At 36.0% G+C, this 24669-nt stretch overlaps 1 protein-coding gene across 3 annotated transcripts; it reads left to right on the top strand.

Annotated features, from left to right (window-relative positions):
• The first annotated feature begins 49 nt into the window (after positions 1-49).
• LOC127801610 (nuclear pore complex protein NUP160) lies at positions 50-23435 on the top strand. Of its 3 annotated transcripts, none has more exons than XM_052336882.1 (27): positions 50-432; positions 1779-1911; positions 2073-2337; positions 2646-2706; positions 6590-6744; positions 6948-7033; positions 7911-8015; positions 8120-8217; positions 8759-8879; positions 11842-12024; positions 12162-12354; positions 12456-13024; positions 15078-15240; positions 15563-15840; positions 15944-16131; positions 17802-17878; positions 17975-18321; positions 19098-19166; positions 19242-19527; positions 19708-19839; positions 20135-20243; positions 20320-20391; positions 20537-20672; positions 20870-20977; positions 21513-21653; positions 22519-22692; positions 22779-23435. In XM_052336882.1, the coding sequence occupies exons 1-27, from the start codon at positions 233-235 to the stop codon at positions 22821-22823; spliced, it is 4494 nt and encodes a 1497-aa protein (XP_052192842.1). In that variant the 5' UTR covers positions 50-232; the 3' UTR covers positions 22824-23435. The 3 variants fall into 3 exon arrangements, with proteins under 3 accessions (XP_052192842.1, XP_052192841.1, XP_052192840.1); XM_052336881.1 differs by having other exon boundaries at positions 19242-19560; positions 19711-19839; XM_052336880.1 differs by having other exon boundaries at positions 19242-19560.
• Positions 23436-24669: the final 1234 nt, after the last annotated feature.

The following is a 24669-nucleotide window of genomic DNA, read 5'->3' as shown; positions in this document are numbered from 1 at the left end:
ATTTTATATTTCGAAGACTTTTAAGAGCGGTCTGGAGCCAAAAGAAAAACCCTTGGGACCGTCGAGAGCGTTCTCAAATGTCACAATTCCTCCCGCCGCTTTGCTTCACCGCCTCTCCGGCGGGTCTCCGCCGCCTTCTTGTTCTTCTTTGATCTCATTAACAGAGTCGTAACCGTGTTCAATTGGAGAAGAATAGCTAGTAGTAGTAGTAGAAGCAGAAGCAGGCGAGAAAATGGGAAGCAGGTCACTACTGGTTGGGATGGAGGTCCCGATCCTCGGCAGTGACTCCGTCAAGTGGTTCGAAGTCTCCGTCCCTTCCCCGTCGCCGCCGTTGTCCGCCGCTGCTAACGGTTCTCCTTCAGCTCTACCGCCACCGTCCGCCGATGCTGCTTCCTGCGCCATTATTGGGGACCCTCCCCACTATCTTATTTGGTACTTCTCCTTCTTATCTTTTCCGCACACATGCCGAGAGCACGTAGTTGGAAAGAGTTTCCACTCTACACTAGCTATGCTTTCGAGAAGCAAAAACCTTCTGAAGCAGCAATTCTACTGCAATGTAGTTCTGGAGACAGGGTATTAGGTTTCCGAGTTTTATCCGTTAATATATTCACCTGATTGAGGCTGTACTTTAACTATAGAGAAAAAGTTGCCTGGTGAATTATGCTGGTTTATGTTAGGGCTGCAACTGAACAGATATGTCTGTGGGCGACTTGAAGCTCGGCTGAATGTTGGCTTGTTTGCGACGAGTTATTTAATTAAATAAACCAGTTTGAGCTTGGTTTTTATGCTAGATTTTAAACGAACTGAGATTGAGCTTGAGGGTGCTCAATTCATTTGGGATCGCGAACAATCTTGTTTAAGTGCTCGATTGTTCATTTGTGGCTCGTTCCGAAATTGTGTGTGTTTTTTACAATCTCGTTTATGTCTCGTTCCAAAATAGAGGGTTCACCACCTTAAGGAGCTTTAATGTTATCCATTGGAAAATGAAAAAAAGGAAGTTTCATCCTTTTACCATCGCAAGGTAAGAGGAAAAAGAATATATCAATAACCATCTGTAAGATGTTTGAGTTAATGAATTTTCCCATTTGATTGGCCATGAACTTGTTATATTCTGCAATAGGTCATTTATTCATTTTACTTCCTTTGTTCAAATTTATCTTCTTCAAGGTAGTTGATAAACTAGTTTACAATGGTGTCATTAACTTGCTGGCCATTGTTTAAACTTTTATCATTTTTTATTCACAATTTTGCTGTTCAGGTTTAATGAGCAAGCAAAGTTTGCAAACTAACTTTGAAGGAGCAAACTCTCTTGTGACCCCCATGCCCTTATCCGTTTGGTTCGTAATTTTTTTTGCTCCCTTTCTTCTACCTTTTAATGCTGCCTATGTATGGGGCATGTCCTTGTTACAATCTGATTAGCTTTCTTTGGGTCTTTCTCCATTCATTTCATTATTCTTTTCCAAGTAGGCATGCAAGATATATAATCATGGGATGCAGGTTGCGTGCATTTGGCTCTGACAAGGTTATAATTATTGGCAATTTGTCAAGTGGGTTATGGTCTATGTCCCTTTTTTTGTTGCCATGCTGTCATTTGCTAATAATTCTACCTTACCATCTTTTTTCCCCCTCTTGCCAATGATCCCAACTCTTCTCACCATTGGAGATACTCTTAAATTTCACTTTGCATTGGGGATACTCTTGATTCTCCAATGGAAAAATGGCTAGGGAACTCATCCAATTTGACAGTAATTTGAGGCTTGTGCACTTGTGTGTTACAGGAGAATTCAGAAGGATCGCCCAAATGCTCTTGAGATAAATGAACTCTGTGGTTATAAAGAATTTCCAAAGATCGGATTGCGAATCATCTTCCAGGATGCACTCTATCCATTTGCTTTAATCTGCAAGGATGAGGTTTATCCATTCTTTCTCTGTCTCCTCTTCCCTCCCCCTATATGTTCATATCTCTTTATTTATTTTTTTATAAGTAGAGCACAACAGACATTAAGAGCATATTTTTAGGTGAATTCTGGTAGAGCCTCTTATGACTTAATAATCTTCCCTCTTAAATGCAGACCAGTTGTGCATCCGGGAATCCATACTTGGTTTACGCATTAACTATCTCAGGAGTTGCTTACCTGTTCAAACTCAAAGAAATTTATAGTTATGCATCTTGCTCTGTTTTCCCGCTAAATGAGATTGTAGAATTAAATATTCAAAATTATCTGCACAATGGAGCAATAACAGCTGTAGCAGCAGCAGCAGGCTGTCTAGTAACTGGGAGAAATGATGGGTCCGTTGGTTGTTTTCAACTTGGCATACTTGACCCTAGTGCTCCAGGTGACTACTGTTTTTGATTTTTGAACATATCTACAACTATTGCTACTTGCTCATTAATAATTTGGTGCCTTTCTCTTACTTTATTTGGATAAATTTTATGACTTTATGGGTTCTCTTACCTTTTCATTTGGTGGAGTATGGAAGGACCTGGATATTGGATTTATGATTTTTTATCACAACATTTCTATTGGTTTCTATCTGAGTGAAGCTGCTTTTCTGCTGATATTTTAAACCCTATGTTGAGGATATTTTAGGTTTCTATGATCATGCTTGAGTATTCCTCACATTTTACCTGGTGAAACTTGCAGGTTTTGTGTATGAGCTGAGAGATGATGCAGGTTTAGGTCGCTTATGGGGTTTAATGTCAAGGTGCTTTCTTTTGCTTCCAGATTTCAATTTATTCCAAAAGCTGTCACAAAGCATCTTTTCTTGTCCTCCATAATCTCATTATACTCAATTTGTTCTATAAGAGGGTGGGGAGAGATATGGAGCAGTTTAAGGTTTCATACTATATACTCACTAATCTGTTGTCGCTGAAGTTGAAAGTTTTCTGTTTGTTAATTTTACTTCAAAAGAATAAATTTTGAAATGTTGGTTTTCCTTGTGAACATGTGGCAGCATTTTCCAGTTCTTTGGGGTATATAGAACGTTGGCATTGGTACTTTTTGATTTGTTCATGGAGAGTTCCTTAGAGGAGTTTGATTTTAAGCAATCAAAGGAGTGTGCTTGATTTTTGCCCAAAGGAGTTGGAATGATTGCTCAGGGAGCACTAAGTTGGAGAAGCTGAGAGGAGCATGGTTGAGATACTCTTTGCTCAAGCGTCCAGGTAGCCTACAATGGAGTTCTTGCTTTGATGAAGTAACTTGCTTATAGGTGCATTATTGGTTTACTCATGGAGTGTTCTTTGGAGGAATATGGTTTTAAGTTACACAGAGGAGTGTGCCTGAATTTGCTGAAGGGAGTAAGGGTGATTTCTCAGGGAGCACCAAGTTGGAGAAACTTAGAGGAGCATGGTAGAGGTACTGCTCGCACAAAGTAGTTGACAAGACCAAGGTTCTTAAAATCGAGATTCTAAGTGGGATCGTAAGAGGGTCCATAAAATCGGACTGTAAAATCAAATCGTAAAATCATAAGATTTTATGAAAAATTTAAAAATTCCCTTTAATTTATGTAAATATATGTTTATAATCACATAGTCTTTATTATAAATGAAATACATGTACTTATTTCAAAATTACTTCATCTATCAATTTCAAAAATACTAAATAATATGAAATTTTTAAATATTAAATCCATCATTTATCATCAATTTATCATTCATCCATCCATAATCAAAATTTCAAACAACAAGCATTACCATCATCATCAACAAATATTGTTAAAAATAAATAAAAATACTAAGTCATAAAAACAACAAATATTGTTAAACTTCTACATTATGTCATTACATTAATTAAGTTATCAATACCAAAGAGGTATATTTGTTTCTTGCTAATCATCAATCCTAATATAAAATTAGACCCACCCATGATCTAATTGTGACATATTTAAGATTAATTATTCGAATCTGCACCTACTTGTACGTGTAGATAATAACATCACAAATGAGAATGTACACATAGGCACAACCGCACAGCACACTCACTCACTCAGTACATCAATTGAATGCAACACAAAGCTCGGCACAATGCACACACAACAATTGATTATCGAACTTAGTCACTCTCACTCATGACTGACTCATATACTTGGGTTGGGTTTGATTCTTCAAACTTTCAAGGTGAATGGATGAAGAAGAAACGCCGAAACAAGATCGACAATGATAGGGTTTGCAGAAGGACACAGCAAGTAGACACAACGAGCACACAGACACAACATCGTTTAGGGTTTGTAGAAGAACAAAAATGGGAGATTGACAATGATTGTGTGTGTATATGTATATATATGTTGGTTAAAGATGAAAATATTTTGTCTCTAACCTCAAAATTGTGGGCCGGAATAAACTCGGTAATCTCGTGAATCGGGTCCGATTCTATAAAAACCCGATTCTACAAGCAACTTGACTTGTTTTATGCCTCATGACTCATAAACTCATAAAATTGTACGAGTTAACTCGCAATTTTAACAACAATGGACAAAACTCTATTAACCTTTGTGTTATGGAGTTGTTGCCTCAGTTGACTTCTGCATGGAAGACTGGCTTTTGTGGAGTACAGCAACTTGGGTGTGGAGTTGAGTATCATGTTTGAGTTTAGGTTAGAGATTGACTTGAAGACTTTGGTTTCTGGAGGCCACCAGGACAAAGTTGTTTTTTTCCTGTAAAAAAGATGTTAACTTGTTACATGTGGGCACAAGCTTTGTTACAATGTTGCTTGTGTCCTCCATTAATGAGGACGTTGATGGTTTAACTATAGGGAATGTCGTAGGTTGATGTTTGTGATGAGCTGCATAGGCTTGGTGGAGGTAGAGTTCTTAGGTTAGTTGTGTGCTTGGGGGCTGTTGAATGTTGGAAGCTGGTGTCAGCTGTATGCTTGGTGGTTTCTTCTTTTTTCTTTTCTTTTCTTTTTTTTTAAAAGATCTTAGCCTTGGAGGAGGTTGGGGGTTATTGATAATTTTGATATTTAGTTTAAGCTGTTAGTAGTATAATGGAACTGGCAAAATTGAAATACAAGTTCAGTGTGTTTTTCTATCACCATTATGACTCCATGTGCCGAGCAACGTTTCCCTCCTATTAAGTGAGTGTTTTAGACTCAACTTCTCCTAGAAATAGAAAAGGTGCTGGTGTTAAGTGAGTTTCCAAGGTGAGCAATGACTTGTGTATTGATTATAACTTATCACAAGGTTGCTACTGTTCTTTTGCAGGCACAATGCCTGTTTGCAGTGTGACAGATGGCTTTGAAGGTTATCTTGTTTTACATTGTGGATATGTATTAGGCTATTGTTATAATGTCAGAGGTGTATGCCCTTTGTATGAAATAGGCCATTCATGTGCTGTTTTATCACATGGCATGTTAAGACATGTGCTCAGCTTCGAACTTGTCTAGTTGTCTTTGGAGTTGGTAGCTTTGCTAGAATAGGTGGTGCTTTGGCAATGTGCTCAGTTGCTTACAGATATTCCTTTTTAAGATGCTACACATGCACTAAAGACTTTGGGCTCCATGTCTTGCAAGTAATATTCAGTTGGAACATGCTTGACTTGCTATCTGCATTATGCACATACTTGTGGAAAGGTTTATGCTTAGCTTGTGCATGTCACAATAGACTGTGTACAGTTATACCTTTGAAGCATAGCGTACGTTCCTTTCTAGATGATGTTGCTAGTTTTCTTGCAGCATGTTAATTGTTGGCTGACATTGTGTTGCCATCACCATTATTAGGATTAGAGCCTTAAACCTCAGATATGTGAAGACTCATCACATACAAGATTGAGTTATAAGTGGTGGTTACAAGTGTACTTCCGATACACATTTTTAAGTACTTGTCAGGGCAAATAATTGGTTTTGACTAGTCTGACTTATCAGCCTGTGTTACACATCCAGGCTTTTGGTGTATTTCTTACCTTGGACTTCATACTCAAAACAATTTTTGTTGTCTTCCTTTTGTTCTACTTGTTCTTTGCTGTGTATTTAGAATATTGCTTGGTACATTGTTGGTGCGTAATGATATCATTGACATATGATCTTGATTAACTCTGGATGTTCCAGAGGGACATGTGTATCTTTTCCAGAGGCAGAAGTGATTTATAAATATTGATTCTTAGACTGTCTGGCTATTATTTCGTTCTTCCAGCTGTGCTTTTTATTCTCTTACACCACCACTCACCGTACAAAGATGTAACAACCTGGAGTAAGAAAGAGGCCTATAGTTAGGAACTCGTGTCTTCAATTGCCTTGAAAATTTCCACCCACAGAAAACTTCAGTATGCCCTGCTTCACAGGATGAGCAGACTTGAGCATATACCTGGCTGACCAATTCTAGTTAACCCCTTTAAGTTCTTTATTTTTTAAACTGTTTTGCTCTATGCAATTTATTTCATGGGCAACTTAATTGGCTCTACCTTGAGTATCTTTACTGTTGATGCAGCCTAAGTCACTGAGTTTCCCCTCAATGATTGCCATAAGCAATTTTCCATTTCACTTTGTTATTCTTGAGAGCCCATGTTTGATGTCTTATGACATGCATGTTATTTCCTTGCAATCATTTATTTACATAAACTGCATGGTTAGATAATTTGTTCTGAAAATTCATGCAGGCGGTCGATATATCCTGTGCAAGCATTGGTAGTATCAGAGGTGCATGGGAAAAAACTTATTTTTGTGCTTCATTCTGATGGGACCTTACGAGTTTGGGATTTTTTAAGTCGTAGCAGACTTTTCAGTAATACCCTGAGCATGTCAACATCAACAGGCAATTCTGACAGTCCTTTGTCTAATTTTATGTTCTTTTGTATTTTTGTGTTGTTCTTCAAGTTGCATTAATTAATGTGTTTCTGTTCTTGGAATTCCTTGTGTCTATTTTGCATCTCATTTTCCATTTGGATCTTTTTTTGGTCAAATTTTTTGACATCTCTTTGAATGCTCGGCAATGTTTTATTTCATCTTTGATTTCAGGAGCTACATTTGTAAGCTTATGGGTGGGTGAAGCAAACAATGATGCAAGTGTTATTCCATTGGCCATCCTATGTAAACCATCTCTGGTATGTTTCCTTAAAGCAAGTAAGGATTTTATAAAGCCTTTTGAAATGGCCTGTCTTCCAAATTTAAGGCATGAAGGCAGTCTATTACGGGCCTTCCAGACATTTCATTTCAAAGTTTCCAGTATGTCATGGAAACCTATAACTTCTTTAAAGGTGACTGATTCCATTAAAGCAGTTACAAGCAGCAAAACCTTGTAAAGTACAGTGAAAGTATAAAAAATAATGTTGTGCAAATTCCACAGAAGACAACAACAACAACATATCCATCCTTTATCCCACTATTTGGGGTCGGCTACATGAATTCTAGATTTCCGTGTATTTCTGTCTTTTGTCATATCTTCATTTAGACCCATACACTTCATATCAAACTTTAATGTCTCTCCCAAAGTCTTATTGGATTTGCCTCTACCTCTTTCTTTGACTAATTGTTCCATTTCATTTTCTCTTCTTACAGGGGCGTCTCCATTAAAATCAACAAAAGCCACAATGGATTAACCAAAATTTTCCTCTAAAAAATTATATAAAAAAGTTCATTTAGGACTACTAATCACTAAATATGCCTCATAAATGTTGCATTGATTATGCTCTGGAAAAGTGCCACTGTCCAGTTTTTCTCTAAGCTCTTTCTAGTGACTGTTCCCTTCTGGCACTGAATGACTCAATCTGGTACAACCCAGTTAACTCAAAAATGGTGGGGGAAAAAGGAAATACAAGACTCCATAATTCCCTAGCTCTTGTGATATAGCAAAATTTAAGTATGGTGGCAGGATAAAGTTGTCTGAGTTTGATTTCAGAAACATCATACATGGTGGATTAAGTATTAATATCACAGTTTTTGCATTGGTACTGACTAATTTTATTTGGCCCAACCATAAAGGAATTTAGCAATGGGATCATCTCTGTGTATGGCCTTCGCTATTGTCTGGGGGAGAGGGTGATTTTACTGTTAGATTCTTCAAAGCAAGACATCCCATTGGAGGAGGTAATCTACACTTTTATCATTCTTATGGTTCGTCTGCTTTATTCTTTTTAGAAGAATCAATTCTTCTATTCACTGTTTCTGTTTACGCCTATGAAAAATGACAGGGTGCCCCAGTTGATGTAAAACTTACTTCAAGCAAAATATGGATACTCAAAGAAGATGGACTAATCGCGCATGAATTTTTTAACGCACCTGATAATGGGTAAAGTATTTCCGTGCATTGTACTGATTAATCAATTATACTTAATGGAAGAAACATCATTTAGAGCCAAAACCCATTTTATTCAAAATATAAAGTTTAAAATTCCAATAAATATGAATATAGGAACTTTCTAAATTCCGCTTGCCAATTAATCCTAACATTGCATATTTCTATCTAGAATCTAGACATCCATTTGCTACTACAGTATCGCTTCTAAAATTTGTTTACCACCCACAGGTGCAGTTTTTTTGAATCTGAAATTACCAAATAACTACTCTCAATCTTTTCTGAAAGAATTTTTGGCTATGTTATGTACACTTCCAACCAGATTTATGGGCCTGAAATCTTCATATCCTTAACTTCCATCTTTTTTAGGAATTAGTGAAATAAAGGAATTTAAATTTAATGAAATAATGTAAACTTGGTAAGAAATACGTCTAGCTTCATTTATATTATTATCCATCTATTGAATTTCTTGGACTGTTTTATTATTATTTTTTTGATGTTAGTGCTTAATTGATCCTTAAAATTTTGATGTTAGGGAGGGAGCCCACTGCTTCTCTTTGCAGGAAGCATATGTTGCTGATCAATTGTTTCAAAGTTCTGAACATTCTTCAGATGATCTTGTGTGTCTTGCTCAATTAATATTTTCCTCTGCAAAGGTAATACCCACATTTTTGCTGCATCATCTGGGATTACTTTAGTTACTTTATTTGACGAGTCCTGAAATTTTAGTTGGTTCACGTTTTAGCATAAAAAGTTTATACTTTTCCTGCCAGTCCGTTGGCTATTGGTGCTGGATGACCCCAGGGGCGTGCCATTGTATTTAGGGTAAATTACACTAACTGTCCCCGAGATATTGCCTAAATCAAGAGACCACCCCTTGATTTTTTAAAATTACAGCAGGTATCCCTGAGGTTAAAAACTCATGCCAATTTACCCCCACAGTTAGATAGTCGCGGTTAAAATTCTAAAAATCTAAAATGCACTTAATTTAAACTCTCTGTCCCTCAATCTTTCTCCCTTTCCCTTATATTCTTCTCCAGCAATCTCTCTCCAACATCTCTCTACCCAACGGTGGCTCCCTCTTTCTCTCTCCTCCTCTCTCTTTCCCCATTGCTGATCACCGCAATTTGGTCTGCCCCGTAATGTGGTTCTCCCATTTGCAGGTTCTGAAACTCCATTGCAGCAGCTATTTTCCCCATTGCAGATGGGATCTCATTGACGCAGCATTAAATCTAAAAGTCTAACCTGAAACTGTGCCACATCTTCTCTACCATTTCTCCTGCTGGTGATGTCTGACCACAAGATCCAATTGTTGCCACTGCACTGCTGCTGAAGCCTTAAACCAGTGCCATTGTACTGTCGATATTGTGACAGCTCAAACAGGCTATTCAGTAATCTTCCTCGACTGCTGAAGTCAGCTGGCACCCCTCCTAATCTGATGAGAAGGAATCCTTCTCGTCTACATTGGGGTCACACTCATTCTCCAACTGGCAGAATGAAGCTCTTGAAGAATCAAAAAATTGAATCTTACATCTAACATTGACGAGCTTGATTCTGGTGATTTTGCCTCAGAAAGTGGCAACAAACGCAAGAATCAAAGCACCCCATTTCCAGAAACTGTAAACACAAACATCTTTCCCAATATCTGAAACTGAGAAAATTAAAAAAATCAGAGATGGGTTTCGCAAGCAGTTCACTGCTGCTTTGAAATTACTTATCAAGCTGAGCTCTGGAATCTCCTTTTACCTAATAATAGCTGAATCTGAGAAACAGAGAAAACTAAAGAAAATTTTGTTGATGAGAACACCTACTGAATGAGATGAAGGGACTGGAAAACCCCATTGCTTTTACTTTGTTTATATATATATATATATATATTGAGTTTATACACATTTATATTTAATTATAATTTTACATTTATATGTATAAGTGAGAGAGGAGAGGACAGGGGTAAAATGCCCAGTTTATTTAATTTCTAAAAGCAAGTTAATGGCAGGGGTGTGCATTTTAATTTCTGAAAATGGAGGGGTGGTCTCTGTAATTAAAGGTGCGTTTGATAGGGGTGAAAAATGAGGGTGAAATTCATTTTCCATTTAAATTTCAGAAAATTCCATCAAACAGTTTTTCAATTCCATTGAATTTGAATTCCATCTTAGTTCAAAAAGTGAATATTTACCTTGAAATTAAGGAATTGGTATTCCTAGGGAGTTGGGGTGAGAATTTAAATTCCATGGAATTGGAATTCCGCCCCACTTTCCACCCCCTAATCAAACACACTCTAAGTGTCAGCTCAGTGGTGGTCAGTGTAATTTATCCTTCTACTTAATTTTTCTTTTGAGGGGGTAGTGGCACATCACAAGAGGTTGATCTAAAGTATTCAGAGTGTAAAATTACTAGTGAAATTGATCTCTTTTGATAAGTAAAAATGTCATATCATTATTGTTGAACCGAGGAGGAACCACCTGTCTTCAGAGGATAAAGACGGCATTAGCTCTTTCTTTTTCTCTTTTCTTTATTTGATTGCTTTCTGTATTTAACTTTGTACAGAGAATGATTACTATCATCAAAATACTGAATCCATTGCAATGTTTGTTCATTTGTTCAATTAGAGGAAAGCTGTCCCTGAGGATTGCAATGATGGATGTCAACTCTGATTTTTTGAGTTATATTTGTTATTTGATATCAGGATATCCTCTTAGAATGTGCTTTTTTGATTTGTCACTTATTGCATACTTCAAGGATTACCAGCAAAATGTCATCCAATTCCTTTGTATGCATGGATTGCTTCAATAATTTCTGGTCCATATGTTGACTGGTGGCTGATTATTGTGTCTTATGGCCATCACATTGAGCTTTCAATGCTAAACACCATTCTTAGCCAAGATACCACATATTTAGAGTGCATTTTTAAACTAACTTTTAATGAGTAATAGGAGCATCTTCAACCTTGTCTTATATCAAATTCTTTTACCTCATTTTAGAATCACAGATGCAGCTTGAACAACAAATCAGGTTTAGCCAGAAAAAAATGCTTCAATCTGGATATCCTAAATCAAACAGAATTATAGATTGACATTCTGTTATTGAGTATCTTAAATTTTTCATTTTCAATTCAACTTCTGCTGAATCCAAGGTGTGTCTACTGTGGCTCTTGTTGCACCTGAATTTGTATTTTGGTATCATCCAAACATTACGGTAATTTTAGTTTTGACACAATATAATTTTGTTCTTGTAGTCACTGCTTGTATTTATTTTTATTTTTCTGCTGGGACAAAAAAGAATCAGTAAATAGGAAACTCTAACAAACAAAGATATGAAAACTGACAGTAAGATCTTTTTCTTATACCAATTTATATACAAGAGTTGAAAAAAGTTCCATCTCCACGATATTTGTCTTACCAAATAACCATGGCCCAAAAATTCATAAAATGACATTTCCCTTGCCTGCATCCTGGATACCTAGTACCTTTTTGAAGGGAAAAGGTTGTTACTTGTGTCAATTGTGTTTCACCTAATTGTAACATGCAAATTATGGCAGTTCTCATCAGCTGTGAGGTACTGGATTGTAATTATTTTCCTTTTAGCTCATTATATTTTGCTCTATCTGAAATGTTACAGGATCAAATAATTCCATTCATATCTTCAATTTTTCTGCGGAGGTTACTTCTTCCTGGAGTTCATCATAATAGAGTTCTTCAAGTAACATTTCAGGATTACAACAAGCTCTTGACTGATTCTGAGTTCTTCTCCCTAACTGTGGACAGACTAAAATCCGAAATCCTTTCTCTTCTTGAGGATGAGGTTTTCTTTCCTTGCTGCAGTTTTAATTTTTGGTTTCTTTTATTCCTATGTACCCATGCTGCTATCTTGATCTGTAAGTAGATTTTTTTTTTAAGATAAAAATTTCAAAGGGAGTTGAAATCTCTGCTTTGTGCTAGGGTGTGTCTCAAAGTCCTGTTTCAATGCTCTATTGGTGGAAAACATTTAGTGCACAGTATTTCCGACATTGGTGCGAAATCAATGCACCGTTCGGTCTAATCATTGATTCAACCAGGGGTACTGTTGGTTTAATTAGAAAAAGTTCAATTTCACTGTTCCGACATTTGGAGGATATAGAGTTTCTCATTTATGGTATGTGGGGAACCTCAATTCTCAAAATAAAATATCTTTTCCATGGTTTTTCTTAGTTTACTTAATTATCTGAATAATTTCTATCTGTAATGGTGTGTTAGGTTCCTCTGACCAAATTGGGGATAATGTAACCTCTGGTTTGGGTTTTTCTGATGTTGACCTTGATCGTGAGATACTTTTTGAGGTGCTCCAATGTGTCAGTCATGTCAGTCAGCAGTTGGGAAAAGCATCTTCAGCCATATTTTACGAATCACTTCTCTGTTTACCCTCTATATCATATGAAGTTCTTCCTCACTTACTGAAAGTCTTAGAAATTGGACGCTGTTCATCAGTCACAACTCTCCATATAGCTGAGCTGGGAGCTGATGTTGCCTTGGAGAAGGAACTGTCAGAACACAAAAATCTGAGGAAGTTTTCGGTAGAGATGTTTCTATCACTTCATGCTTTGTTCAATAAAGCAACCACATGGGGAAAAGTTTTGGATGTCATAGAGAGCTACTTAAAATTTCTTGTGCCACGGAAAATTATAAAGAAGTTTGATTCTGAAGTGGGTTTCAATATGAACAATTCTGCTATGGTCCAAGCAACTTCTCAAGTTGCAAAAGTGATGTTTGAATCTGCACTGGATGTTCTTATGTTACTAAGCTATTTGGTGAACATTGGTGGGCAGGTAAGTTATTTTTAATTTCTTATCTGTATAGCTAGTGTATTTAAAAATTGCTTGTTTATCTTCAATTGTTTCTTCATGTCTAGAATTCATGGAGCCAACTCCACTTAATGGCAGGAAGGCTCGTGATTTTGTTATTATCTTCAATTATTGCTTAATCATTACATGTGTTTAAAAAAGCACGCTTTAAGCACGAAGTGCAACATGCAACATGCTTAGGGCTTTTTGTGTGTAACAATATGTTATGTGACTGTTTTGATTGCTTTTTAGTTATTTCCTTTCAAATAATATCCTGCTTAAGTTGTTATCCTTGCTGTAAGTGATCCTAGTTTTTAGTGATAGTTGTTAGTAGTTGAGTTTGACCTGGTTTTAAGGGAAGTAGTGGGTATAACTTCTTTCCCTAATTTTATGGTTGTGACTGTTGAGGCTGCTGACTCTATAAGTTTGGCTAGTCATGAATAAGAGGGGTTATGATTTATTCCCAGACGCTTGTGTTTAATTAGAGGTCAGGGTTCCTCAGTCAACCCAAACTATTGTATTGTTTCTTTTTATCCTTGTTACAATAGGTCCCAAGAAACAAAAGCAGGGTACTTCCCAGTATGTACCACAATATGAGTGGTTGGATTTGTTTAAATGTTTGCAATGATGTGGTTGCTTGAATGGAAACCTTACCCAAAAAAAATTGTTTGAGATCTGATAAAACCATATATACATTTAAAAAAAAAAAAAAAAGATTAACTGTGTGTACCGAGCAAAAAATATTGATGGAAACATGTAATTGTGGTTGGATTTGTTTAAATGTTTGCATTGATGTGGTTGCTTGAATGGAAACCTTACCCAAAAAAATTTGTTTGAGATCTGATAAAACCATATATACATTTAAAAAAAAAAAAAAAGATCAACTGAGTGTACTGAGCAAAAAATATTGATGGAAACATGTAATTAGGTGTAAATTAGGGATTGATAGTTTGGGATTGCTATAAATTGGGGTTGATTGATTTGGTATAGGTGTAAATTAGGGATGATTTTTTTTTTCTTATGCTTTCTTTTATGATTGTATGAATTTGTAAATAGGTATAAAATATAAATGAAAAACGATATTTCATCATTTGTTAAATTTGCAGCCCTCATTCTTATTTAGTTTTTTTAATATTACTTTTTAATAGTTTATATTTAGTAATGAAAGTTTATTCTTGTTATTTCATTTATGTTCACTTAAGTGTGGGCTTCACTTTGGGCTTTGAACTTAAACTCCATAGGCCTTCTACACTTAATGCGTTTAGCGCTTTTGAAAACACTGATCATTACTGCAAGGCAATATTGTGTATTAATCTTGGGGAATCCCTGAAGGAGTAATTTGGCTCTATTAATGTCATGTGTATCTTCATTTATAGCCTGTGGTTTAAATGGTGGTTTAGATGGTTAGGATAAGAATGTTGAGACCATCCAAAGAATGGGAGGGGGCTGAAGCAAGAATGGTTGTTGTGTTTAGAGGATAGGCATTTAGTGAGGAAATGACCTCTTATGGGGTTCGTCAACTGTAAGGTTAAGCCATATGAGGTTCAGGTAAAATTGGCTTTTTTATTGTATACTAATGGAACTAACCATAAAAGTGGTGGCCAATTTTATGTTGAAAAATATGATATTATCCTATATATTGATGTTGAGTATTGATATTATTACCACAAACTAAATTTAATTTTTTAGCAAGGAGAATAAGCTTCTTCTTTTACATCTCCATCTGCCTGCTGTTATATCTTTGGCACATAAGGACATAAGGTGAGTGAAAACAATTGAGATCTGGGTATTTGCACTTTAGTTCAAGCAAAGTTAAACTTGATTAACCCTTTATCTTGCCTTACTATAAGCTTGACATGTTAACTCAGTGTTTTTGTACAAAGTTAAATATTTTATGGTTAAACATTAATGCTTTGGGAGTGCTTGTCAGTGTTTATAACCCAATGTTCATTAACTACAGAGTTTTACTTTTAGACAGAAGCAGTGTGGTATTTTACTCCTTTTTTGCGCCTTTTTTTTTTTTTTTTTTTTGTTGCAGATTCATATTTTACATCATGATATTTCCAGGATCCAACTTGAGTTGGTTCCGATGGTTCAAGAAAATATGACTGAGTGGCATATCATCCATTTCTTGGGAACCACCACCTCTGAATCCCCTGCAGCTGAAGATTTCAGTGCTCAGCTTTCATCTTTACAAATTGGTAGGTTCATACTGATCTTTTTTGCTAGATTGAGTTTAAGACACCACTCCTTGTTTTGATTCATAGATATCACCAAATTGTTGTGGGTCTTATAATTATTGTCACTTGTTTTAACGTCGAAATAAAAGTGTTCACAGGAGCAAATTTCCCCTGTTATTGAGGACTAAAGTCATTTTGAGTATCTCATGCATATCATCGTTGCAATAGTTCAGCAGCTTTTTCAGTTCTTTGAGGTTTTTGGTTTAGAGTCTTTAGACAATTGATGCTTTGCAATCCTTGCTTCAGCTGTTTCATGATGATTGTATTCTGTTGTCTTGGTCAGATAACACTATTGATAGGAAGTCATGGAATGAGAAGCTTGGGAAATGGGACTTTACATTGGCTTGTATACTATCTTTAAATACACAGAGTTCGTTTGGGGACCAGAGTCGCCTCCTTGTGAAATGCCTTCCTGATCCGGCCAACATTATTAATTCAGTGCGGGAATTCACTAGCTGGATAATGTGGGGCAGGACTGGGGAAGAAACTTCTACTTTCTTCAGCCATTCAACTGAGCTTGCTTTAATCTTACTTAAACATGGCCAGTACAATGCTGTTGAGGTTTATATTCTTGTCATAGATCTCTTTTCTTTCTTAGAAAGTATTTTTGCTTTTATTATTGTATTGCAAGAGCTGTTCTGAAAGTTCTTATTTCTGCTTGAAGTTTCTACTTACTACTGTGGATGCACATTCACGGAAAGAGAAAATATCTGGAAGTATCCAGAGTGATGATGGTGAATGGGGCATACTTCTCCATATCCTGGGATGTTGCATCCTTGCTCAAGTACAACGCGGATTGCAGGGGTTGCTGAAAGAGAAAAAAGTTAGTGAAGCTGTTCGGTGTTTCTTCAGGTATGTATTTTTCAGTAAATGCATTGTAACTTTTACTAATAGTATACTCCAGTAATTAACTTCATTAAACATCAATTACAAAACTATAATTTCCTAATTATTGTTCTCTTATCATAGGTCTGAATAGAAAGTGCTTCTGACTTCACAGGGCTGTATTTCAACTCTTTCTGGAATTTAATGGTCGTAAAACAGCAAACATGTCTCATTTATATTTGGCATATGTAATCCTTGGTCTTTGAATTGTGCACCTAATTCAAAGACCCGTGCACCTAATTAGTTACAGGAAAAAAAAAAAGAATCGTGCACCTAATTCAAGTTCTTGGTCTAGAAAGAAAAGTAGTGTTGAAAGTTGCAACTCAACTTCAGTGCAAATCCAGAAATTGTGAACCGTTAGTGTGCAGCATTCAATCTCGAACTTCAGTAATATTCCAATCGCAAACCCTAATCACAGATGATCGAACTCCAGCAAAGTAGAATTGGTAATCCTAGCTTGCAAAATTCAATTGAAACTCCAATCATAAATTCAATCAACACTTAAACTGAAATCTAGAAAGTCCAACTACATCTAATTGCAATCTCAATTCTGGTGATTATCAGATTATCTCTCATATGCCTCTGACACAATGAAGAAGCCGAGAAAGATAGAATGGATTGAGAAACAGAATTCTCTATTCAGCTTGTGTGTCTCTCACTAAACTGCACGTCTCCTATTTATATGTACAACTTGCCATGCGCAGAACTAATTATTCTCCAACAGTGACAATTTTAACTGAATGGTTGGGTTAGCATTCAAGCACGTGTAGCAGGCATGGACACTTCATGTTGGGTTTTGTACTTTTGTCGAACATGTATTGGATATGGGTACTTGTTGATGTAGATAAAAATGGGTTTTATGAAGCAAATTTTCATTAATTCTTTTTAACTTATTCATAACTGCTAAAATATTGGAAATTATCCAAAAATTCTAGGAAAATGATGAAATAATTAAAAAATATATATTTTCCAAAATTATTTTAGAAAACCATTTTATAAATAATTTTGTATCAACTTTGGATTTTTTGGGTTTTCATATCAAATGAGAAACCATTTTAACATTGATGCAGATAATAAGTTTAGTGAAGAAATTTTTTAAAATTATTAATTAATTAATTTTATAGCTATTCATTAATTATTTTTTTATTATTCAATATTTGTATGAAATTGACTAAACCATGTAAGTTCATCTATCAAAAGTGCCTTTTGCACCCCCCCCCAAAAAAAAAAAAGGATGCTTTCTGAGCTGGTAAGCCTGGTATGTTACATCTTGACTGTAGAAATGGATTTTTGTGCTGTTTTTTTTCTTTTTCATGGATCATGATAGTGCTTTCAAATGTGTTTGGCTTTCTTGTGTTCATTCTACTTGCATTCTTAAAGGTAACTAGATCTTGTTCTGAATGCTAAAGTTCGTTATCTTGCTGTTGTATTCTAGTGTGTTCTACCTAAGTTGTCAGCTTTATTTTGATGCAAAGTGGTGACATTATGTCTTTACTTAGTTTGGCTTAATCATTATACGTTTCTAACTACAAACTAAAACAAAAATTATATGCTGTTTTGGTTACTACAAAGCTGCATAATGCTGATATGCCTGAGCCTTCAACTTTTTGAAAATTTTCCTTGATTTTTCTCTTCAGAGCTTCATCAGTACAAGGAGCTCCCCAGGCTTTGCAGAGTTTGTCAAACGAAGCTGGACTACCCCATCTTGGTTTTAGTAAGTATACCTATGGTGTTTGTAATTAATCTCAAAGCAAGGAATTTCATTTTCTGTTATCAGCTTTTGATTTATACTAACTTTTCTCTATCCCAGCTGGCTGTTTATTAGCTGCAACATGGAAGCTTCATTACTATCAATGGGCAATGCAGATATTTGAGCAGCATAATTTAAGTGAAGGTGCTTGCCAATTTGCTCTTGCCGCCCTTGAGGAGGTTGATGAAGCTCTAGGCCCCAGAAATGGCAACCATACAGAAAATAATGCAGATGAATCAGCTACTACGGTTAAAGGACGTCTTTGGGCAAATGTCTTCAAGTTCATGCTGGATCTTAATTATTATTATGATGCATATTGTGCAATAATATCAAATCCCGATGAGGAAAGCAAGTACCTTTGTTTGAGGCGTTTCATAATTGTTCTTTATGAACGTGGTGCAGTTAAGGTAGACTTTTTACCAAAATTACTATGTTTTATCATTTTAACTCAGTTTTCTTTATATTTTCCACATTTAGAAGCTGAACTTAAAGATAAAGTCTGCCAAAAAGTTAAGTTTGTTTAACCTTTGTTGAATTTAGGATATTTCCTGTAGAATAAATATACAAATTTAATGAAATCTTGGAATATCTTTCTGGAAAGTAGAAACAGCCACTCAAAAGTACATGGTAGACCTGTTTTTGCATCAGCTAAAAAATGCACCTTTCTTTTCCCCCTGGTACAGCTAAATTAAACTGAATCTCATTGGTCACATTAAAACACAGGAGGAAATTTACTGCAAAAGCGTTTTAATTGCTTACAAGAGAAGACAAGCATTGCATTCTTCTTATTTATTAAATAATTTTTTACTTTCCATTTGTTCAAAAGACAAATGAATATGTGGATTTGATCAATGCATTTTTCTATAGCAGACCCATAGCTACAGATTTGTATTATTCTTTTTTCACTTGAAATGGGTATTTTTTTCTCTTTATGTCCTCCGATATTTTCAAACCTACAGATGGTATATTTTCCTTAATTGTGACTCGCACAGAATTCAAACAATGTGAATTTTCTTATTTAATGTGGTAAGAGTTTGATATCTAATAATCAACTGCTGATTTGATAAACATCTATTTATTCTAAACAGGCAGCTCTCCCCACCTGCCCAAAAAAAAAAAAAAAAAAGAAACACACACCTAAATATGCTACTTACAAGACATTGTGCTAATTTATTTATTGTAGATTCTTTGTGATGGTCAAATACCTTTTATTGGTTTAGCAGAGAAGGTAGAGCGAGAGCTCGCTTGGAAGGTATGTCCTACTTGCAAAACTCCTTGATATTAGTTATTGAAGGAACTTTAATACTTTTGGTTTGGCTTCTTGTAGGCAGCACGCTCTGATGTTTCAGTGAAGCCTAACCCATTTAAATTGCTTTATGCATTTGAGATGTACCGACATAACTGGCGAAAAGCATCAACGTATATCTATTTGTATTCAGCTCAATTGAAAAGTGAAGCTGCTTTAAAGGATCAACAACGCAGGTCTCTGATTCTGCTGGAGAGGCTGAATGGGCTCTCGGCTGCTATCAATGCACTGCATCTTGTTCATCCTGCATATGCTTGGATTAGTCCCCTGGTTGATGAAAGCTTGCTTCTGAAAGAACATTATCCAAGTAAAAAGGCTAGACTAACAGTGCATGAACAGCGTAAATATTCATCACCAAGGAATATCTGTCAATTCTTTTAAACTTTGTTGTAGCCTCGCCTCTGAAAGTTATCTTTCCTACCATATGGTTATGGTAACATGATCATACTATTTAATTCTTGACAATAAAATGTTTTGTTTTCTGCAGCAGCAGCAGGTAGTTATGCTCAGGCTCAGAGATCACAGTGTTACTTGGATTTAGAGAACCTTGAAAATGAGTTTGTGCTAACCTCTGCTGAGTATTTACTCTCATTGGCTAATGTCAACTGGACTTTCACTGGTAAACTTCCATACAGCCATTTCTTTTGTTGTCACAGATGCTCGTGATGGATCTTCCATAAATATAAAAAACTGAAAACTGATGCTCTTAAATTTATCCATCAATCTTGCAACAAAATATATCACATTTAATGTAGTTTACAACTTGAAGTTGCTCTTTAATGTAGAAAGCAACACCCTTGATATGGCATGATGTAAAACTCAGCTTCTCTGAAACATGATAATGTTGAACTTGCCTCTAGTTGGGCAAAAATGGTTTAGCTTCCTTTTTGTTCTTATTAGCTTTCTTCTTTCAGGGAATGAAAAGCCACCACCAGATGTAGTTGACATGTTGATCCAGGTCGGCTTATATGACACGGCCTTTACAGTTATTTTGAGATTTTGGAAGGATTCAGAACTGAAGAGGTGATATCCTTGTTTTGACTTTGAGCACTGGCTTATTCTCTTGTATCTTTGGCTAAATATTGGCACGTTTGTTCAGGGAACTAGAAAGAGTCTTTGTGGCATTGTCATTGAAGTGCTGTCCAAATAGAGTAGGTCCATTATCAGTTGGGTAAGATATTTCTGATATTTATCACTTCATTGCACATGCTACATTATACTTTGGCCAATGCCTTTATCCTGGTTTATAAGTTATTCTTTTAGTTGAAATAAGCTCCGTTTTCTTTCCATATAATAATGTAGTTTATACCTTTCAGGAATGATCTTAGACCAAATGGTCTTCTGTTGACATCATCAAAAGATGAAGTGGTTATTCATGGATCAAATGATTTGGGTCCCCCAGTGCAGCAGTCGAAAGGGAATAGCCAGTGGGAAACACTAGAGCTTTATCTTGTCCGTATGCTGCCTTTACTTCTTACTTGAATTTCTGTTATATAACAGATGATAGGATGGGCCCCATATGCCTATTTGGATGAATGAAGTGAATAGAAGTACTTTGGGAAATTATGAGAAATTATTTAATTTTTTGCTTTGTTTCTGTGTCATATTAATATTGACTTCTCCTGACCGTGGATTCTCATTAATTATAGGGAAGATATAAAGAATTTCATCTCAGATTACCGGTGGTTGTTGCAGAAACTCTACTTTCTGCGGATCCTCAAATTGAGTTACCTCTTTGGCTTGTTCAGATATTCAAGGTAAATTTTCTGGACAGGCATACATTGATATGCTTATTCCTTATTGTCTTTTAGAGATGTAATGGAAGTGTTTTTCATATTTTATTTATTTTGATTTTTTCCAAATCTCCTGCTTGTGCTCAAGACATGATGTCTCATTGAAATTCATTATTTGATATTTCTATTCGTTCTCCTGTGATCAAATTTTCTAGACAGACGTGTGAAAGTCATTATTGTGCTGAATCTGGCAACTGTTTTGGGGACTTGGGCTATTTTCACAGTTTTTAGACAGACTGCAAGATGTGGGCCTAGATTCCATGTGCTGGACAAGTGTCTATGTCTGATTAAAACACAAGCTCAGTGGGTCTATGCTTTAAATCTCAAAGCTATTATACTATATAAGATTTCTAGTTCTCAACTTTGGCTAGCTTTAAAAAGATTAAAGTGCACGAGTATATGTTGTTTCAATTAGGTTGACTTGTGTTCTATTCTTTTTGTTTTATTATCACTAATGTCTTGTGCTGCAATCTTGCTTGATTCTCTTGGATTATGACAGGATGTTCGAAGGGGAAGTAGTTTTGGAATGACTGGTGATGAAGTAAACCCTGCATCCTTGTTTTGTCTATTTGTTGATTATGGTCGATGTGCAGAGGCCACTACTCTGTTGCTTGAGTACACTGAATCTTTAGCATCTATGGTAAGCTCTAGTCATTTCCTTTCTTGACATTGATTAATCCTTTTACAAATATGAAGTTATTTATTATTTTTGAATTCCTACTTATGGTTTTAGAGGTTTTATTGCATCAATCATCATGTGGAGGCAACCACCTTTTTATGTGAGTTGATTGAATCCTGTTAATTGGTGTTTATATATATTGAAACATATATAGCTTCTGGCTGGCATCAATAATTGCAAAAGACTGAGCTATGGGACCGATTAGTGTTAATAAGTTTGGATTTGCAAAATGTACTGATTGCTTGATCACAAGGCAGGCCTAAAACCATTTGTTTTATCTGAACACAAGCCATTGTTCTTATGCTTGAACCGTGACAATCATCGGCTTAAGGTGTGTATTTCAAAGATGTCCTTCCTGGATCAGTTCAGCAGCTTTCTTCAAGCAAAAGCTTGACTAAGATGAAATTTTTTAAATATATGAAACTTTTTCACTATAGTTCGGGTATCATAAAATTATGTTTTCGCTTATGCATGTGATATTTGGAGGAAGTTCGTTGATGACTATTGTTGTTTATGAATTTAATCATCCATCATCTATGTGACATGGACACTCCAAAATGTGCTCTGTGGACACTCCAGAACACATGGTGTAAACCTCACATGGCATTTTCAATGTTGTTTGTTCGTTGGAGACATTTAAAGCACATTGAAGATTGCTTCCAAAATGTACTGTGGACACTACTGTTTCAAATGAATGTGTGCTTTTTTAGGTATAATTAGGTCATATAGCATCTATCATCTCCCGCTATTTTTGGTTTTTGCCCGTGTAAATAAATGTTGGATGAGTCCCTTTGCCGGTGCACTGATAAATCTGCACATCCTGCAGAGACCGGCTGACATTATTCGTCGAAAAAGGCCATCTGCAGTTTGGTTCCCATACACAACAGTTGAACGCTTGTGGTGCAAGCTTGAAGAACTGATCCGTGCAGGTCACATGGTCGACCAATGTCAAAAACTAAAAGAGTTGTTGCGAGGGGCTCTAACAAAGCATCTCAATCTGGTACACAGACCTGTCTTTCCACTACTTACTGTTGTTCAAATCTGGCGTCTTGTATGAAAGTCACGTTCTTATTTTGTTGTGGCCAGATGAGAGTGGACTCCGATGATGCGCAGTCTTCTGCTGCGGCTTAAGAAATTTCAGTAGGCACAGCTAATCTATCGCTCTACACCAAAATTTGGCCGTCTCCATCGGCCCAGCACGAGCCCATGGCAAGAGCAGAGTCATGATTTCCAAACCTTCTTGAAGTAACTCATTCCCCTGTTCTCTGCATCCCCCCCATTTTGTTGACGACTTCTTATTTTTTGGCTGGGGGTTGGGAGGGGGTGTTGGATACATCTAAGTTGGGTGCAAGACACCCTCTGAGGCATGTCTCTCTTTGGGGCCAGTCAGCTGTTGCACCAGCTCCTGGAGATCGATCAGAAACAAGGGGAGTGTTGGATATCAACCAACCCATCTTTGTACTAATGGGTTGATGGTCTACAGACCAACACCATGCTAAGGAAAAGAACAGTTAGGTTTATGTTGACTATACTAGTAATCAGGTTTGTGGACAGATTGGGGTTTTGCTATGCGTTAAAATGTTGGTTAGCAGCACCTGTTGCCTCTTGTAAAATCCAAGAATATTTGCCTTTAGCCTATGTAGATGTGCATTATGTTCAAGTTACAGGTAATTGCCTTTTGGCCGTATGTATTCTGAAGTCACATATTTTTTCCCTCAAGTGAAGATTTTGCATTATGCTTTATTCCTAGGGGTGTGGGTGTGCCTGGGCAGGCTTGATTTGGTTTAAGGTTTAACCTAAACCCTACTCAACAACTAATCATAACCCACCCAAAGCAAAAGTTTACAACTCAACTAATTCGAATTATAAAGAAACTGGGTCTGCTCTTGCAATTAGGGGCTAGTTTAGCTAAACTTTTTTTATTAGCATTTAAGTTGGGTAATGTTTAAGTAGTTGATAGTATTTAAATTGAATAGCGTTTAAGTTGATAACGTGTTTGGATAGATATATTTTTAAGTTATCAGTGAATATTTGTGTTTGGTTTGTAAAATTTGATAAGTTATCAGAATTTGATAAAAAGACTAAAATAGACATATTGTTTAATAGTAGGAATAAAATTATAAAATTATTAAATTTTAATACAAAAAATTAAATATATTAATATAACATACATTAATATTTATAATATATATGTTATATATATATATATGTACACATACACAATGAACCAACAATAGAGGCAATGAGATTGACAAATGGGGGTGACGGCGACTGTGAGAGAAGGCGAACAATAGGCCCTGGCGACGGACGATGAGCGACGAGAATAGCTGGGGTGACAGCGAGGGCGATTGCAGCGGACAACGCGACTGTGGCTATCGAAGAAGGTTTAGTGGTGGGGGAATGGCGTTGCAGAGGATGAAGAAGATAGGGGTATGGGTTGGAAATAGGAAGAATATATGAGGGTAAATTCGTAAATGAATCGGTCAACTCAGCTTTTAAAGAATAGTGCTTTCGCAAAAGCTACCCCCATGTGGCTTTGTTCAAACGTTATCGAAGTAGCGTTTAAGCTACTCAGCGTAAACGTTCTTAAATATATTAAAACACTCTTAATTTTTCTTAATAGCTTATATAACAGCTTAAAAATGGTCAAACTGCATAGCCAAACGAAGCCTTAGGGTTGGATGTCAAATTGTCTCAAGCAATAATGATAATATCTTGTACTTGAATCAGTAGCTCACTTTTTCTAAGTAGTAATGGTTGTGTTAGTTTTTTGTAAGGTTGGCTATTCTATAAAGCTCTCTTTAATTATTGTTTATAAAATAATTATCAAGTTATGTTAAATGATTGTCTATAATTTAATTTTACTAAATGACTATATTATGCATAATTAAATGAGTAAAAAGTACATAATATATTAAAAAAAGAATGAATTGTTCAACAATTTTGAATTTTATTAAATAATTAATATATTATAAAA

The sequence above is a fragment of the Diospyros lotus genome, chromosome 5, assembly GCF_014633365.1.
Source record: "Diospyros lotus cultivar Yz01 chromosome 5, ASM1463336v1, whole genome shotgun sequence".
NCBI lineage: Eukaryota > Viridiplantae > Streptophyta > Magnoliopsida > Ericales > Ebenaceae > Diospyros > Diospyros lotus.
This window is presented reverse-complemented; position numbering and strand designations above follow the sequence as displayed.

Coding starts and splice junctions, on each gene's coding strand:
- LOC127801610 (XM_052336880.1), top strand. CDS start 233: ATGGGAAGCAGGTCACTACTGGTTGGGATGGAGGTCCCGATCCTCGGC. Junction 15,241..15,562: donor GCTTTCATCTTTACAAATTG/GTAGGTTCATAC, acceptor TGTCTTGGTCAG/ATAACACTATTGATAGGAAG. Junction 20,392..20,536: donor GTAGGTCCATTATCAGTTGG/GTAAGATATTTC, acceptor TATACCTTTCAG/GAATGATCTTAGACCAAATG.